This window comes from Pezoporus occidentalis, unplaced genomic scaffold (assembly GCF_034315485.1).
Source record: "Pezoporus occidentalis ecotype Australia unplaced genomic scaffold, CSIRO_AGI_Poc_V1 ctg165, whole genome shotgun sequence".
Taxonomy (NCBI): domain Eukaryota; kingdom Metazoa; phylum Chordata; class Aves; order Psittaciformes; family Psittacidae; genus Pezoporus; species Pezoporus occidentalis.
In genome coordinates, this window is record NW_026913477.1 from 377615 (window position 1) to 392234 (window position 14620).

The 14620-nt window shown below is 51.8% G+C and overlaps 1 protein-coding gene across 1 annotated transcript in view; it reads right to left on the reverse strand.

The window, feature by feature from the left end:
- CD99L2 (CD99 molecule like 2) overlaps positions 1-14620 on the reverse strand; it is a 29834-nt gene that overhangs the window by 2288 nt on the left and 12926 nt on the right. Inside the window, exons 2-10 of the mRNA XM_062613271.1 lie at positions 10693-10758; positions 9634-9672; positions 8168-8263; positions 7500-7577; positions 6341-6433; positions 4155-4217; positions 3072-3107; positions 2854-2973; positions 255-320 (exon numbers count right to left, since the gene is read on the reverse strand). Coding sequence (XP_062469255.1) covers positions 255-320; positions 2854-2973; positions 3072-3107; positions 4155-4217; positions 6341-6433; positions 7500-7577; positions 8168-8263; positions 9634-9672; positions 10693-10758 — 657 coding nt within the window. The remainder of the gene's footprint in view (positions 1-254; positions 321-2853; positions 2974-3071; positions 3108-4154; positions 4218-6340; positions 6434-7499; positions 7578-8167; positions 8264-9633; positions 9673-10692; positions 10759-14620) is intronic.

Below are 14620 nucleotides of genomic sequence, written 5' to 3' on the forward strand. Positions count from 1 at the left end.
ATTCGATAAGCCTTTGCAGCAGCCTTGATTATGATTTTCTTGTATGAGACACTCTCGATGGCTGAAACCACATACTATTAACTGCCATCGTTTGCAGCTGACCATGGCTTTCCTTTGTGGGCAATAAAGGGGGAAAACCAAGTGGTGTTTTCATCACAGTGACACAGTGCAGCACGAGGGACTTTCTTACAGTCCCTCAGTAAAGCTGCCTTTGGGGCCAGGTGCAGACAGGGTAAGGAATGCAAGGTTCTTACCTTGGGGTTCCTCACTTACGACAGCTTCCATGTTTTCTCCTTTCACATACTCCGAGTTAAGTCCCTCTGAGAAGTAATAATAAGGAAAGTGAGATGGGAGGGTAGAAAGTTACAATGATTTGCTTTGATGCCTTAAATACTCTGGTAATGGGCCTACCTGCTGTAAAAGCAAAGATGTCTTTTTGCAACCTCCTCTGCATGAGCAGCAGTATGGAAACACCAGCAAACCGCCAACGGTGCTGAGAAAGCATTGCTGGATTATAAAGTGACCAGAGAGGCTTGCCTAGAAGGCACAGCTTCTAGCAGCAGCCCTTTTTACTGAGCCTCTTGCTTTACCTTTACCCTGCGAGGCAGCAAGGCTTGTTACTGCACTGAGGCACTCAACTAGGAGAGCATGGAGTGGGTACATCTTCCGGACAGGTCCAAGCACAGAGAGATAGGATCACTCTCATTAAAAGCTAAGTTATGCAGAGCTGTAAGAAGCAGTTTAGAGCAGGGCTGTGCTGATGAGGCAGGATCCCAGCGGGATCCCAAATCCCAAATAAGTCCCTTATTTAAATGCAAAGAAGTTTCCAGTGTTTGCAACAAGTGCACAGCCTGGCTGAGGGGCAGCGGAGGGCACTGGTGGGCAGTCCAGGGGATGTGCAATTGCACACGGGAAGGAGCAGCACGGCTCACCATGGCCCATCTCAGAGCTGCAAACTGAGCTAAGACTGTCCTGGGTGTGCCATGGGCCTCAGCCAGCCTCTACAGCTCCTCTAAAGGACCCCTCTGGAGAAAAAGGCAGTGGTGGGAATGCTGCATCTCAACAGGGATGGATGAGGGAAGGGGAGTTGGCTTGCTGGTTTGCCAAAGGAGGATGAGGCTATCCATACTGCGTCCATGCAACATGCACTGTTCAGGTATCTAAACTTGTTTACACATCTAAATGCAGCATAAAGCGTGGCAGGGACCTGCTATGCCTCACCCCCAGGGTTTGATGGGGCTCATTGGCACTGACAGTTGCCAGGGCTAAATCAAAGCAGTGCAATGGGAGCCCTCATGTAGCAATGGGGCAGCCGTTTTAGATAGATACTGGCTAAAAAAAACCCATAAACCCTCACTGCAGCACTGACACTGCAGCTGCTGAGCCGTGGAGGAGAGGAGCTGTCGGGGCAGCACCAACAGCTCCTGTCCTGCCCAGGCATGCAGCGGGACACAGGAGGCTGAGCCCTAGCCCAGGGCACAGCTCACAAGTAGGAGATGCAGTGTGAGAGAAGAAAGTGGGATGAAGAACATTATGTGCATGTCCTGCGGAGGAATCAGCAAACACTCATCAGAACAGACTGAAAACCAAGACATGGTGCCAAAGCCTCACTCCAGCTGATGGGTGGGCAAGGAAAAGAGCTGAGCCCGTTCCTCTCAGCATCAGGAGGGTGGTCATTACACACCAGCGCTGCTTTCCACCACCACCACCCCCCAAGACATGTGTTTTGCTGGGATAACACCAAATGCAATTTATGTTTTTCAATAAAAAGCCACTTTTGGAGTGGCTGACGGCTCTCAGATTTCTGTCATGCATTGCAGTGCATCTAAGGCCTGACATTAGCCCAGCATGCCATGTCTGATGGCTTAAATTAATCCTCCTTTATAATTAACTTTAATTTCCTGCTGCCTTTCTGGGGCTTTGTGTCTCTCAGCTTCCCCCTCATCAAAGCCTTTACTCTTTTTTTTATTATTATTATTTATTCTTGCCAAAATATCATTTAAGTGGGGGGAATATACAAGGGTGTTTCATTCCATCACATTCATTTGACTTTTCCTGCTGATCTAATTTACCAAAATGTTCCTGTTTGTTTCAGGCACAACTGGGAAAATAGCACAATTCCAACAGAAATCTCCAACCCCGAACACCCTTCCCCCTGAGCGAAGGAGACTCGCAGAACATTTCATTTGATTCATTTAAAAAGAGCTTTTTCCAGCTGTTTGCAACCACCCCATGAGGGGCTGCAGGAGACACCCCCCCCCCCCCCCCAGCCAGGCCAGTGCTGTGGGGTGATGCTGCTGGACACCTCCTGCAACCTGATGGGGCAGCTCCTGCAAACGGTGCTTTGTGGGAATGGGAAGCTTTGCTGCTTAATTTGCACTTAATTGCAGTGATTGCTGCACACCTGCAGCAGGGTGGGGTGGGCTCTACCACCCAGGGCTGTTGTAGCTGCAGATGGTTGCTGTGCTTCCTCTGCTGCTACTACCTGGTGAGTTTTTGCCTCTTGCTGAGATTTTTTTTTGGGGGGGGGGGGGTGTTGGGGGAAGGGAAGGTTTTGGTTTGTTTGTGTTGGGGTTGGCATGGGCTTTATCCGTATTTATCCTCATTGGTGTTGCTGGTTTTATCTTTGGCTGCGACTGTCTGCGAGAGGCTCTGCAACGGATCCTGGGCTTGTTGCTGCTCTGATGGGTGAGGGGTTTCAATGACCCATGGCTGGGGTTCTGGTCTGCTACTGCATGCCTGACACCCCACTTCTGTCTCCAGGCTAGAAAATGGCAGCAGGGCTCAGGGGGCAAACAGGGATGTGCTTGCTCTGTGCCCCTGAGATGCCTGGGGGGGGGGGGGATGACTTACGTTGGATGCTGAAGCAGAACTTCTTCTGCTGGTAGGAGATGTAGCTGGTGACAGCCCCGACGAGCGCCATGGCCAGGCCGCTGGCAATGCCAGCGATTGTCCCTGTATCTGCCACTGTGCCTGTGGGGTGCAGAGAGAGTGGGGTGCTGTGTGGTGGGGACACACACCCCCCCATCCCACAGCCCCACTGCTGGCCCCACGGCCATGGTGGTACCTACTTCCACTGTAGTCGTTGTCGGTTTTGCCCCTGCTACCTGCAAGAGATACAAACCCATGAGAGCCCCCTGCCCCTCTGCTCCCCCCTGCCATGCTGGGCATCCTGGGAAAGAGCAGGGATGCAGGAGAGGGGCAGCACAGTCCCAGGGGCACCCTTGGGCAGAGGGGGGCACATATCTCTGTAGGGCACAGTTTCTCTGCTGACCCAAACCTCTGCAGCTCGTCCTTGCCTCTCAGAGGGGTCTAAACCTGCTCCTATCCCACTGTGTGTGCTGGGGGGGAGCTTCCGCAGGAGACACCTCTGCGGGCACACAGTGAACCTCATCTCAACCCCTTGATACCTCTGCTGCTCTCAGCGTAAAGAGAGAACAAATGAAATGCTGTCAGACAATTACACAGCAGACTCGCGCCGTGACAGGGAGGTTACTGGCTACGCTCCATAATGTCAGGGAATCCTCACTTGGCTTGAAGTCTGGTTTAACATCACCTTCCTGGAGAAACTGGGCTGGAAGGAGAAGCTGCTCCTGCAGGAAGCTGCAGTCCTTACCGAGTCACTTTAGATCCTGAATTTATGGAAGCAGGTCAGCATTGTATTAATGCCTCTGATGTGGTTCGTCCTTGGCACGGGGATTCATTAAATGTTGATTGGGTTTGCGGTTTTCATCTCTTTACTTGACAGCATTTAATATTTAATGCTGTGGATCCTCGCAAATGCACAGGCTTAACGACTGTTGCTGTTTCCCTCCCTGCTCCAGCCATCGGTGGTTGCATGGTAGAAGGCAAATGCAGGCTTGCACCCACAGCACAGGGGTGAGCATCCAGGTGATAGTGGAGACGTGGGTCTCTGGTGGCAGGTGGAAGTGCAGAGCCTCCGTGGCATCACAAATAAGCACCTCCAACCACCGGCACAAGGACCACAGAGGGCAAAACCACTGTGTTCCCCTGGCCCCATGGCTCAGACCCCCTCTCCCCACAGGAAGGCAAGTGCTGCTCTGTGCACTGTGCTTCCTAGGAGGTTGGTTATTGCTGATTACTGCCAGAGGTGCAGCTGTGCAAGCAGACAACATGTGTAGGTCGGTGCTTACCTTTCTTCTTGTCTGGACTGTAGCCGCCGTCCACAATGCTGGCCAGGTCATCGTCTGAAAACCCTTTAAAGATAACAGGAGCAAAGAGTGGTTGGTGCTGAAGGGAGATGCGGTCCCGGCAGGAGGTATGGGGGAGTTCACCCTCAACCTGCACAAAGCCAGATTCACCCAGCAAAACACCGAAGTGGCCATCCTGGGAAGGTGAATGCAGCCAGAGCTGCCTAGAAAAGTGTAACAGAAGGAAGAATAGCACATGGCTTGCTTGGGATGAGAGGGATCCCAACACCCGAGTGATTCTGAATGGACAGGGCCTTGGAATAGGACTTTGGGGGATCACCTGCGAGCACCCTGCACCCAGGGTGGGACTGGCCTCCTGCAAACCCTGCTCCTGGGGCACGGTTCCCTGCCGGGCAGGCGGAAGCTGCTCTACTCCTTTCACAGTTTTCTCTAAAACTGGCTATTCTGAAGAGCTGTGCGGGGCTTTCTGTGCAGCAGGGCCCGGAGCAGGGGCCTGCACACCCATTTCAACCAGCAGCACCCAGTCTGCTGTCTACTCCATTCCTAGCAAGAACAGGGACAGGTCAATAAGCAGTTCCACTTCTCTTGTGATACCAGATGTTAACAAAAGGTTCAACCCCAAATTATTTTAAGCTTATAGAAGAGATAATACTGACTTTCAGTCTAGTTTGAAAGAAATAACCTGAATCAAAGTTTGAATACCAGTGTATTATTGTTTAACTGAAATGACTGATGTATTTATGAGTTCATTAGACGTTCTGGCTGCTCAGCCTTGGCTGGCAGTGGAGGGAGGAAGAAGCAGTTGCTGTGTACAGTGGCCACTCTGCTTCTGGTGGGCCAGCCTGGCCCAGGGTCCTGCAGGCATGGAGCTGACTTTCTCCCCTTTCCAGAGGGACAGAGCCGCTGCAGTGGAAGAGCTGAGAAGCAGCACATCTCGGTACAGGTGAAAATGTTATCTTGGACCCGGCTGTAGTGGGAGTCCTTGAATGGTTTGGGCTGAAAGGGACACTAAAGCTCACCCAGTTCCAACCTCCTGCTATGGGTAGGGACACCCTTCACTAGACCAGACTGCCGAAAGCCCCATTCATCCTGGCCATGATTAATTCACGTGGCATAAGTGCATAGAAACAAGGCCTGGGAATCAGCAGCTGAATGAGTGGTGCTGTTGAACCCCTTGGCTCAGTCCCAGAGGGGCACAGCAAGGCGCAGGATGAGAGAAGAGACCCAAAGTTAAGCCAGCAAAAGGCTCCTTCTCTGATGCTGCACCTACTGAAGGGTTAGTTTTGCTCTGACACCGGGAAGAGGCTGCCTTATTCATCAGCTTACCACAGAAACAGATTTATGGGCTTAGTAATGACTGTAAAGCGGAAAAGCAACCCTGACTATGCCAGAACACAGAGCGGTCCCAGGCAGTCCAGGGTGCAGTGATGCCGGGGAACGCGTGTGCTGGTTTGTGACCTATGCCACGTTCCAGCGGTTCAACACCTCACAGGAGTCTGAAACCTCAACAAGCCCAGAATATCAAAGTGCAGACAAGTCACCCAGTTAATTCAATCTCATAAAATACCTGACTATTAATGACGCATGTGAGCGGGGTATACGGCCATCTCGACATCAATAAACTAGCCTTGCAAAGTCTGGTTTCCAGCTCAAGTGCTCAAGGGAACAATCCTCGTAGACAAATGATTCATTCACCAGAGTATTTTAGAGATGGAAAAGAAAATCTCCCAGCCTGTAGCGTATGTTACGCCCGGACTGAAGCCTGCTCTAGATTTATGTTTTGGCAATGACTGAGAACCCCAACAGCACATGTCCTTGGTTAAAAGAGCTGTCAGGTACAGGACGAGGGGAACTTAACACAATCACCACAATTTAAAGGGTCAGAAGAGGCCCTGGGAAAGAAACCTGCAGACAGGCAACAGGTCGTTAGGCAGAGCCCCTTTCTGCCAAGGATGGCAGAGGCAGGGGCTCCTTCTGCCCTGGAGGAAGGGACTGTGCTGCCTGCAACATATCGCATCCCCCCAGGACACACTGGTGCGGGCAGCAGCCATGGGCAAGGCAGCACTTCTGCTCCCCCCTACCCTGTTGTTTGCCAGGAGAACCTGTTCCTGGGAGGATCTCCCACAGGGCCTGGGGGGCAGCAACACAGAGAGGGGAAGTGAACGTACCTTCATCTGGCCTTATGTCCGGCCTCCTAGCACCTTTCCCATCGTTCTTATCATCAAGGGCATCAGCCAAGTCAAAATCCATAGGATCCTTTGCTAGAAAACAACACAGGGGTTAGCAGTGCTGGCCACAGGCTGGGTTGTTCTTCAGTTAATTAATGAATCATAGAATCCTAGACTGGTTAGGGTTGGAAAGAACACTAAAGATCACCTTGTTCCAGCCCCCTGCCATGGACAGGGACACTTTCCACTAGACCAGATTGCTCCAAGACCCACCCAACCTGGCCTTGAACACTGCCAGGGATAGGGCAGCCAGAGCTTCTCTGGGCAACCTGTGCCAGTGCCTCATAGAAATGCTCAGCTTTGCCAGGGAAAAGCGCTGATGAATGAGATGATGCCCCCAGCACAAGCATCTCTCCTGGTTTTGCTGTCCTGCATCGTAGCAGACCTTCCAACCCCCTCCCGTTTCATGTGTGGTGAGAAATATCACGTTCTTCCTATAGAAAGAGTCCCACGCTGTGGCTCAAGTGCCAGGTAGTCAGATAAATGAAGCTGGGTAGAAAAGGTCAGAGCCAAATAAGTGCTCCCAAGGGTGGAGGGAAAGGAGGTGTCTATGCCACAGTGACGTGCCAGGTGGAGCAGCCTGCGACTTGATGGCTTGGTGCTGTTTTCCTCTGTGAATGGCCCACCTGGTGACCTGAGCATCCTGGCTCTGACAGATCAGCTACTACCTTTGCTAAACCGCAGCTAAAACCATGGTCCAGAGCCAGCCCAAGCTCCTCATCCCTCCTGCCAGCTCACACCAAAATTGATTTTTTTAGGGTTTTTTTTAAGCCTGGGAGTGCCTTTTGCCAAAACTCTGCCTGAAGCGGCAGCAAAGTGCACACTGACAGGGTGTCCTGGTGGGATGGTATGCTGGTGGAGCCTGGAATGGCTGTGCTGTGCCATGCTGGGTGGCACAGCAAGCCCACGGCCTTAAAACCGGCAGAGGAATGCAAGAGTCCAGGAACTGCTGGGATGCCCAGGGAAGTGCAGGGCAAAGCCAAGATACCCTGTCTACCATGTGGTTTTTGTTGGCAATGCTGCCACTGTGGCACATCCCTCTGCTCACACCAGCAGCGGAGCTGAGGTGGAGCCACAGGACTGGGGTGCTCATACTCACCTGGGTTATGTTTGGGGGGGGGCCTCGTAGTTTTTGGCTGCTTGGTTGTGGTGCGGATGACATCCCAAAAGCTGTTGTCTGAAGGGAGTTGGGGGGAAAAAAAGAGACCAAAATGACATTACTCTCTGAAACATGCATTCGGACAAGTGCTGGGAGGGGACCCCCCTCCCTGCAGGGAGACAGGGGCTGTGTGGAGTGGTTAGTTCTGTGTTCTGAGCCCTACACAGCTTCAGCTGCCCCAGACACCAGGGACCCCACTGCCTGTTGGTGCCCTGGGGATGCTCAAGCTCTCGATGTGAGTGGTGGGTGCCTTCACGGGGATCCCCTGAGCCATGTTACCTGCCAGCAGGGACTGAACTTGGGAAGGGGACAAGCAGGGCTGCCAGAAAACCCTCCCCAAATGTGCCAGTGGGATTCATGCTATGACCCACTTATCAGAGCTCTGCCAGTGTGAGGCCAGTCCCACGCCAACCCTACCAGCTACCCATGGCATGCAGGAGCAGGACCAGGCACCACCAAAAAGATGCTTATGGATTTGTGTATGGATGTTCTACTTCATTGATGAAATTGGTGAGTGAAAACACTCCCTGTGGAGTGTTTTCCCCTGTCCAGAGCCCCAAGGCGAGCACACATGCACCCTCCACAGGGCACAGGATGCTCCACAGTACCTGGCTTTCCTGGCCTGGGGAAGGGCTTTGGAGTCGGCTTGGCTGGTTTGGTGGTAGTCTCCGGAATGGTGTCAAAGTAATCAGCCAAATCAAAGCCTGCTGCAGGAGAAAAGGGACTGTTAAAACACCCATCGCTTGTGGAACGGTGAGAGGCTTCCAGCAGCGACCCCTGCATGGCAGCTCTGCAGCTGCTATTGCACGACTGCTGGAGGCCACAAGTACCTGTGCCAGTGCGGAGCTGAAAAGGGCATCCAGCTGCTCCACTGCTCAATGACAACCATGTTGTAAAGCCTTCAGATCAACCTGGACACTGTTCAACTCCTCCTCCCTGAGCTGTGGCTTCTGCCCACCCCAAGGCTGAACCCAAAAATAACACTTTTGGGGCATCTTCTGGTGCAGATGAGAAGCTGCTGTGGGCATCCAGCTAGTGGGTGGGCCCCACTCTGCTCCCTGCATGGCCACCCATGAGTGACCCTGGGCTGAACGGAACACGGAACACACCACAGGAGCCCTTGGTGCCATCACTCATCCAAAACACACTCCCCAGGGAAGAATTAACTTGCCGAGATGAAACCTCAGCCTCAGTGTACGTCCGTTTCCCAGGGAGAGTTTATTGGATCAAACAGGCTCTTGTTCAGGCTGTGATCCAAACCCTGCAGCGCTGCGCGTGCTTCTGGCTCTTGTCTCTTCTCATCCCTAGCAAAGACCGTCGTGGCCAAGGAGCTGGACAGTCGGATTTGCTTAAATTTGTGCCAAGATCCTGATGCAGGGGTGAACAGATTCACTTCCGAGCACTCCCCCCGCTGCAGGTTATTTCAGGCTGCCCCAGCAGGGTTGAGCAACCCTCGGCTCTTGTGACCGTGCTATATTTAAGTAGGTATATTTGGCTAGAGCTGAGCCAGAGGAGCTGCCAGCAGTGAAACTCGGGTGAATTTAAGGAGCTTCCTCAGCCAGGGCAGAGCCTGTGGAGCCAGCCAGGCAGCACATCTGATGGGCACAGTCAGAGAGATGTTCTTTCCCTGGGTGGGGAAACATCACCAGGCTGGGCTTTTCTGTGGAGGTTGGAGTGAAAAAAAAGGAAGGAAAATATCCTCTGGGTTTCCTCCTGGAAGGAAAGCTAGCAAGTGCCATTCAGCCAGAAACAAAAGCTCTTGTGTAGCTGAGCAGTGATTTGTGCCTTTTCCATTATGATACTGCAAACTGTGCAAAATTCAGCCTTGGCCATGAATGCTCCACTGCCACTCACCTTCAGCATGGACAGAAATATCAATATTGCATTTACTCTGGCCCTACAGGGGAGTGCACGTATGTACACCAGCGCCAGCCTTCTTATGGGCAAGTGAAGGTGCCCCAAGGCAGCATGAGCCACACGTGGGCAGCCTGCAGGGGGGCTCACATGATTCAAACCCCCCTGGGAAGCAAACCCCACACTGTGCTGAAATGATACACACACAAGAAGGTCTCACCTGTATCACCTGCCGGCTTCCTGGGGCCCACGGGAGTCGCTGTGACAAACCAGAGGAAAACCTTAGTCATGGACATCACTGAAAACACATCACTTCTGTTTGAGAATCAAGGGCTGACATTCTGCTACAAGCTTTCCAGCTGAGCATCGCCGGTCTGCGTTTGTAAAGTCAAGAGCCCAGAGCCCCAAAACCCTGCAGGCCTGAGCCCAGAGCTTTGCAGGGCGCAGCTGTGCCTGGGGCTGAACACTGCCCCTGTGCAGGCCAGCATCCTGCCAAGCCGAAAGCAGGGAGCTGTGATAAGCTGCTCCCAGTTAAGACTCCTGGAGGCAGCAGCAAGGACACACACTGTACAGAACACTGTGGAAAACAAGAGTAAGCTGCCAGGGTTTTGCTGTCCACTGCCAGGTCACTCAGTTAAATGACAAATAATATCCAGCCCTGCATTATGAACGGGAGGTTCCCTGTCAGCTGAAGGAGTTTTGGTGGCATGCTGATGCTCAGATCCCAGCTCCCCTGGCTGCTCCTGGGCTAAAACAAGCTACAGTCAGCCTTTAGAGGGAGGGATCATTTGCTTTTTTCACCCCCTGTAAAGGACTACCTATTAATAGTGATGACCATTGCCAAGTATATGAATAAATTATAAGCAAGAGTTGTGGCTGCTCTATTCCCATTAACTTCCATTTATGCCTCTGAATACTGGAGTGTTTCTGCTGGGCTTGTTTTCCAGTGCACTGGTACTGTGAGATGTGACCCGACTCCAGACCCTTCATTGACATGTTCAGCGTCGCTGCTACCTCAGATCACTGCTATGCCTCTGTGTTTTGCTCATGGGAATCAGAAAGTGAAGGGCACACGGTCAGCAACCAGCTTCTCCAGGCCCATCTCCAGTCCTACCTGTTGGCAAGCCCAGATGGACATTGCATCTCCTCAGGCAGAGAAGTTGAGACAGTCTGTATCCTCCACGACCCTCCCACCAGCACCAGATCCCAAAGAACAAATCGCATCCATGAACAGCTGTTTGTTTTCTCCTCTTTAAAACAAGAAATAAGTGTTACTTACGTCGCTTGGTGGTGTGGTCATACAGGGCATCTTCTAGGTCAAAGTCATCTGTCTTGTCCCCATGACCTGGGAACAAAGAATCAGCAGTGGTTGTACTTGCTCCGCACAAAGCAAACTGCCTTTAAATACAGTATGGTCAGATTCATTTGCTCAAATTGCTTTAGTTTTTTGCTAGTTTTTTCCAAGCCTGACCCATCATCAGTGATGAGGAAGACATCAGCCTCCTCCGAATGCTGTGACTGTTAAATTGCAGAGCAGTCATCTCTGGATTTTCCATTTGTCTGCCCTAATGGATGCGGTATAAAAACACACGCTATGCTTAAATTTGTCAAGGAGAGCCTACCAATTCATCTCTTGGGCTGCCACTCATCTGTGGCTGTGCTCACGATTATATGTTTGCTAAACACCATGAAAACATTGGGACAGCACAGACAAACCGGGTGAGAAACAAAAAAGCCCTCTGCACCTCTTCTTCACAAGTGCCTTCCGACATCAAAGGCTTCGCATGAAAATGCTGCTGCTGGCTGCCAAGCACAACTTTACATTTCAGAGACCGCCCGCATCACTCTGCCTTGGTAATGCAAACCAGGCCTAAATCCCCATCCCAGGGATACAACTGACAGGGACAGACAGGGGCTTTTGTTAGATGCCTCACCACAACTCCAGCCACTTTATAATATCCCAGGGATAACTCGGCACTATTCCATGTTCTCCTGCAACAGGGCCAGCTAATCCTTCCTTTCTCTGTCCTTTTTATACGTGGTGTTAATTACTGTTGACTTACCCTAGTTCTGAATGTATTTGTCTTGATAAATTCATGCTTTTACATCTCAGAGCATGCTGAGTAATTAATATCCTTTGGGTTTGCTAAGTACTGCAGCACTGCAAGAGAACATTAAAATGGCTTTCCTCTTATTCCTACTGCTAAATGGATTTAGCTATTGCCACCTGAGCTCCAGCGTGCTTCATGAATAAATTTAAAGCTTTACTGACAAGGACAATAACAATGGGAAGGCACCAGTCCATCGGAAAGCAGGTATCAGCGTTTTGGTGAAAAACTTGAACTGAGAGTGGTCACTCAGTACCGCAATACCTCCAGCTGGGTTTCACTCACACATCGCACCTCGTTTCAGTTGCTGTCTATTCAGATGTACGCTCAGCAAACCTGAGGGCAAGTTAAATGGCTGGAAAGTTGCTATGGGCTTCTCTCCCCTGGCAAAGCACTTGGTGTGAAGTTGCTGCTGGGGGTAAGTAACAAACACATGTCCCAGTTAGGGGGCATGTTTCTCATTGAGATGAAGGATGCCAATGCTTCCCCTGTGAGCCTGAGGAGCAGCTGGTGGTGGGTCACCCACTGCAGGTGGAGCCCAGTTACCACTGTGTGAAACCCATGGAATGAGCCCCTTGCTCCATATAGCAGCACGGCAGGGCTGTGCTCAGCACCCTCAGCCTCTCCCCACACCCCTCTGCTCCTCTGCCAAAGTATTTGCCTCTTGGGCCTTATTGCTGGTGAAATACTGTCACCATGAGACAGGCCAGATGAAGCTGCAGGGTTATCCGGTGGTCTAAGTGCAAATGAGCAGAGTAACAGGTAAAACCATCCATGGTGCCAAAAACCACAACCGCCCAGCTTCAGTGCTTGGATGGGTGCTGCTAAATCACTACATGTCCCTCCTGAGACCCCACAAGCTCATTACTGCTGTGGCAACCTGTCCCAAGCTTGCCACTCTGTCAATTTCATGCAGGCTCCCTTTCCCAGCATGGCTTTTTCCCCAGTGTTTATGGGATTTTCAGGAACCAGCAGGGCTTTGTCATTCTTGTCTTTCTATTGTAAACTGTGTTTGAAAAAAGGTGGAAGAGCAGAACTGTGGTGTGTCTCTGGCAGGATGAGAAGCACTACAAACCCCACTGGGGAAATGCACCGTCACTACGTTTCATTTCGGTTCCCTCTGCCTCTGCAGCAGGCAGGGCAAGCTGGCAGGAGAGATGCAGTGGCAGCGCCACGACTCGCATTGCTATGCCAGGAGCCATCCCTTCCCTCTCCCCCTTGCTCGCTCTGCTCTCCATGATTAAATAGATGTTAAGGGTGCTGATTTGCTGCATGCTGAGTCCTGATGTTAGCGCACCACCTTTGATGTGTGAGCTCAAACACCAAGTGAGGGCAAGTGGGTGCTCATGGGAGTGCATGGAGACACCCCCGTGGTGGGGACACAGGCCCTGCAGGGAATGTGAATACCCCAAGAAATGGGCTCCCCCCAGCCTGGCTTTGAGGGGCTCATGGGACCCCCTGGCTGAGCAGCACTTACACCTCCCTGGGTTTGGTGACAGCTTCCCTCAGCATCTCTCCATGCAGGACAACAGGAGTGTGCCACTTCCAGAATCACTCTCCAAAGAGCCAGCTGGCACGAGTGGGTCCAGGGAGATGAAAGGTCCTCAGGGCCCTCCATCCTCAGGGGACTGATGTAAAACAGCAACCGCTAACATGTCCCAGCTGCAACCGCATCCCAGGGGAATCTCACCCTGCTAGGGAGAGGTGTGCACACAGCCCATGTGAAGGTTAGGAAAACTGCTGACATGCTGAATCACCCGGGACAACCTTCCCTAGGAATTGCAGTGCTTGGCACAGCCCATTTCCCAGGGCTTTCCAACCACTGCCCATAGCAAACTGAGATCCTGTTCCAGGGCAATGTAAACCCAGGAATCCCCTAGGCATTGGTGAGGATTAGTAATAGATTGCCAGTTAATTGAAGCTGACAACAACTTTATTTCATGCGCAGGGTGTTATAGAGACATATTACACCTTTTATGGATCAATAACAGTGCTGCCGTCAAAGGCACGCAAACTTGCCTGCTCGCTCCGACAGATAAGAGCTGAATGCTCGCCTCCTTATCCTTTTATTCAGTTATTAAGTGGTAACAAACCCAGCACTTCACAGCAAGATGCTTAAAACCCAACCAGCCCTCTGCACGCATGTGTTCACCTTGCAAATGCAGGTTTTTGGGAGGCAGCACTGCTGCTCCCTGCGCTGTGCTCCAGGATCCGTGGAGAAGTGGGTCTCCCGGGTTCCAAAAGCCCATCCTCTGACGGGATCCCACGCACAGCAGAGAGAACCTCTGTATGACAGGTTTACACTCTCTGGGAGGAGCTGGCCATGCTCCTCTATACTAGAGCTCACAGGCAGGCCGCTGCTGAGTTGCAAAAGTGTTTGTCTGTAGTGCATGCTCAGCAATCAGGGTCATGCATGCCCTGATGTTCCACCTCCACCGCAGGATGTACCCACGCTGCCTGCAACCTGTTACAGGGCTATAAACCCACTGATACACAAACCCTCTGGTTGCTTGGTATTGGGGAACCAGCTTGGGATCTTTGCCAGGGTTCATGACTAGGCTAGTTTGGGTTTCCTTCAACACCCCCCCCCCCATTTCAGTGGGTCTGAAAGAACTCTCCTCTCCGGCTGCTGGGAGAAAACACACATCTCCGGGGCAGCTGGAAGGTGATTCAAGCCCTGGGTGCCATCTGGCCAAGGGCACTGGAACATCTGCAGGCCTGCAGGTCTATGGCGGGGGGGGGAATGGTCAAATGAGATGTATTTTCCGTATTTTTCTTTTATGTGACAATCAAAAGAAACTGAGCTGGGACATCTTGCGGTACCTAACAGGAATCCCCCAACACCAGAATGGGGAGTGGGGGGTACCCACCAGCAGCTGAGCCAGGTGGAGGCTATAAAAGAGAGGTGAGAGTTACGGCCAAGCCAGCTCCCTTGCCTCTCCCCAACTCCCCTCACCTTGCTGGGGGTATTTTTAATCAGAGCTAGCTGCTCTTTGAAGGTAGAAGGGTTTTGTGCCCTTAATGTATTCGCTCCTCATTATTTTCTGTAGCAGGCAGCTCAAACGTGCAATTGTACTCGTCAGCTTTTTAGCTTGTACA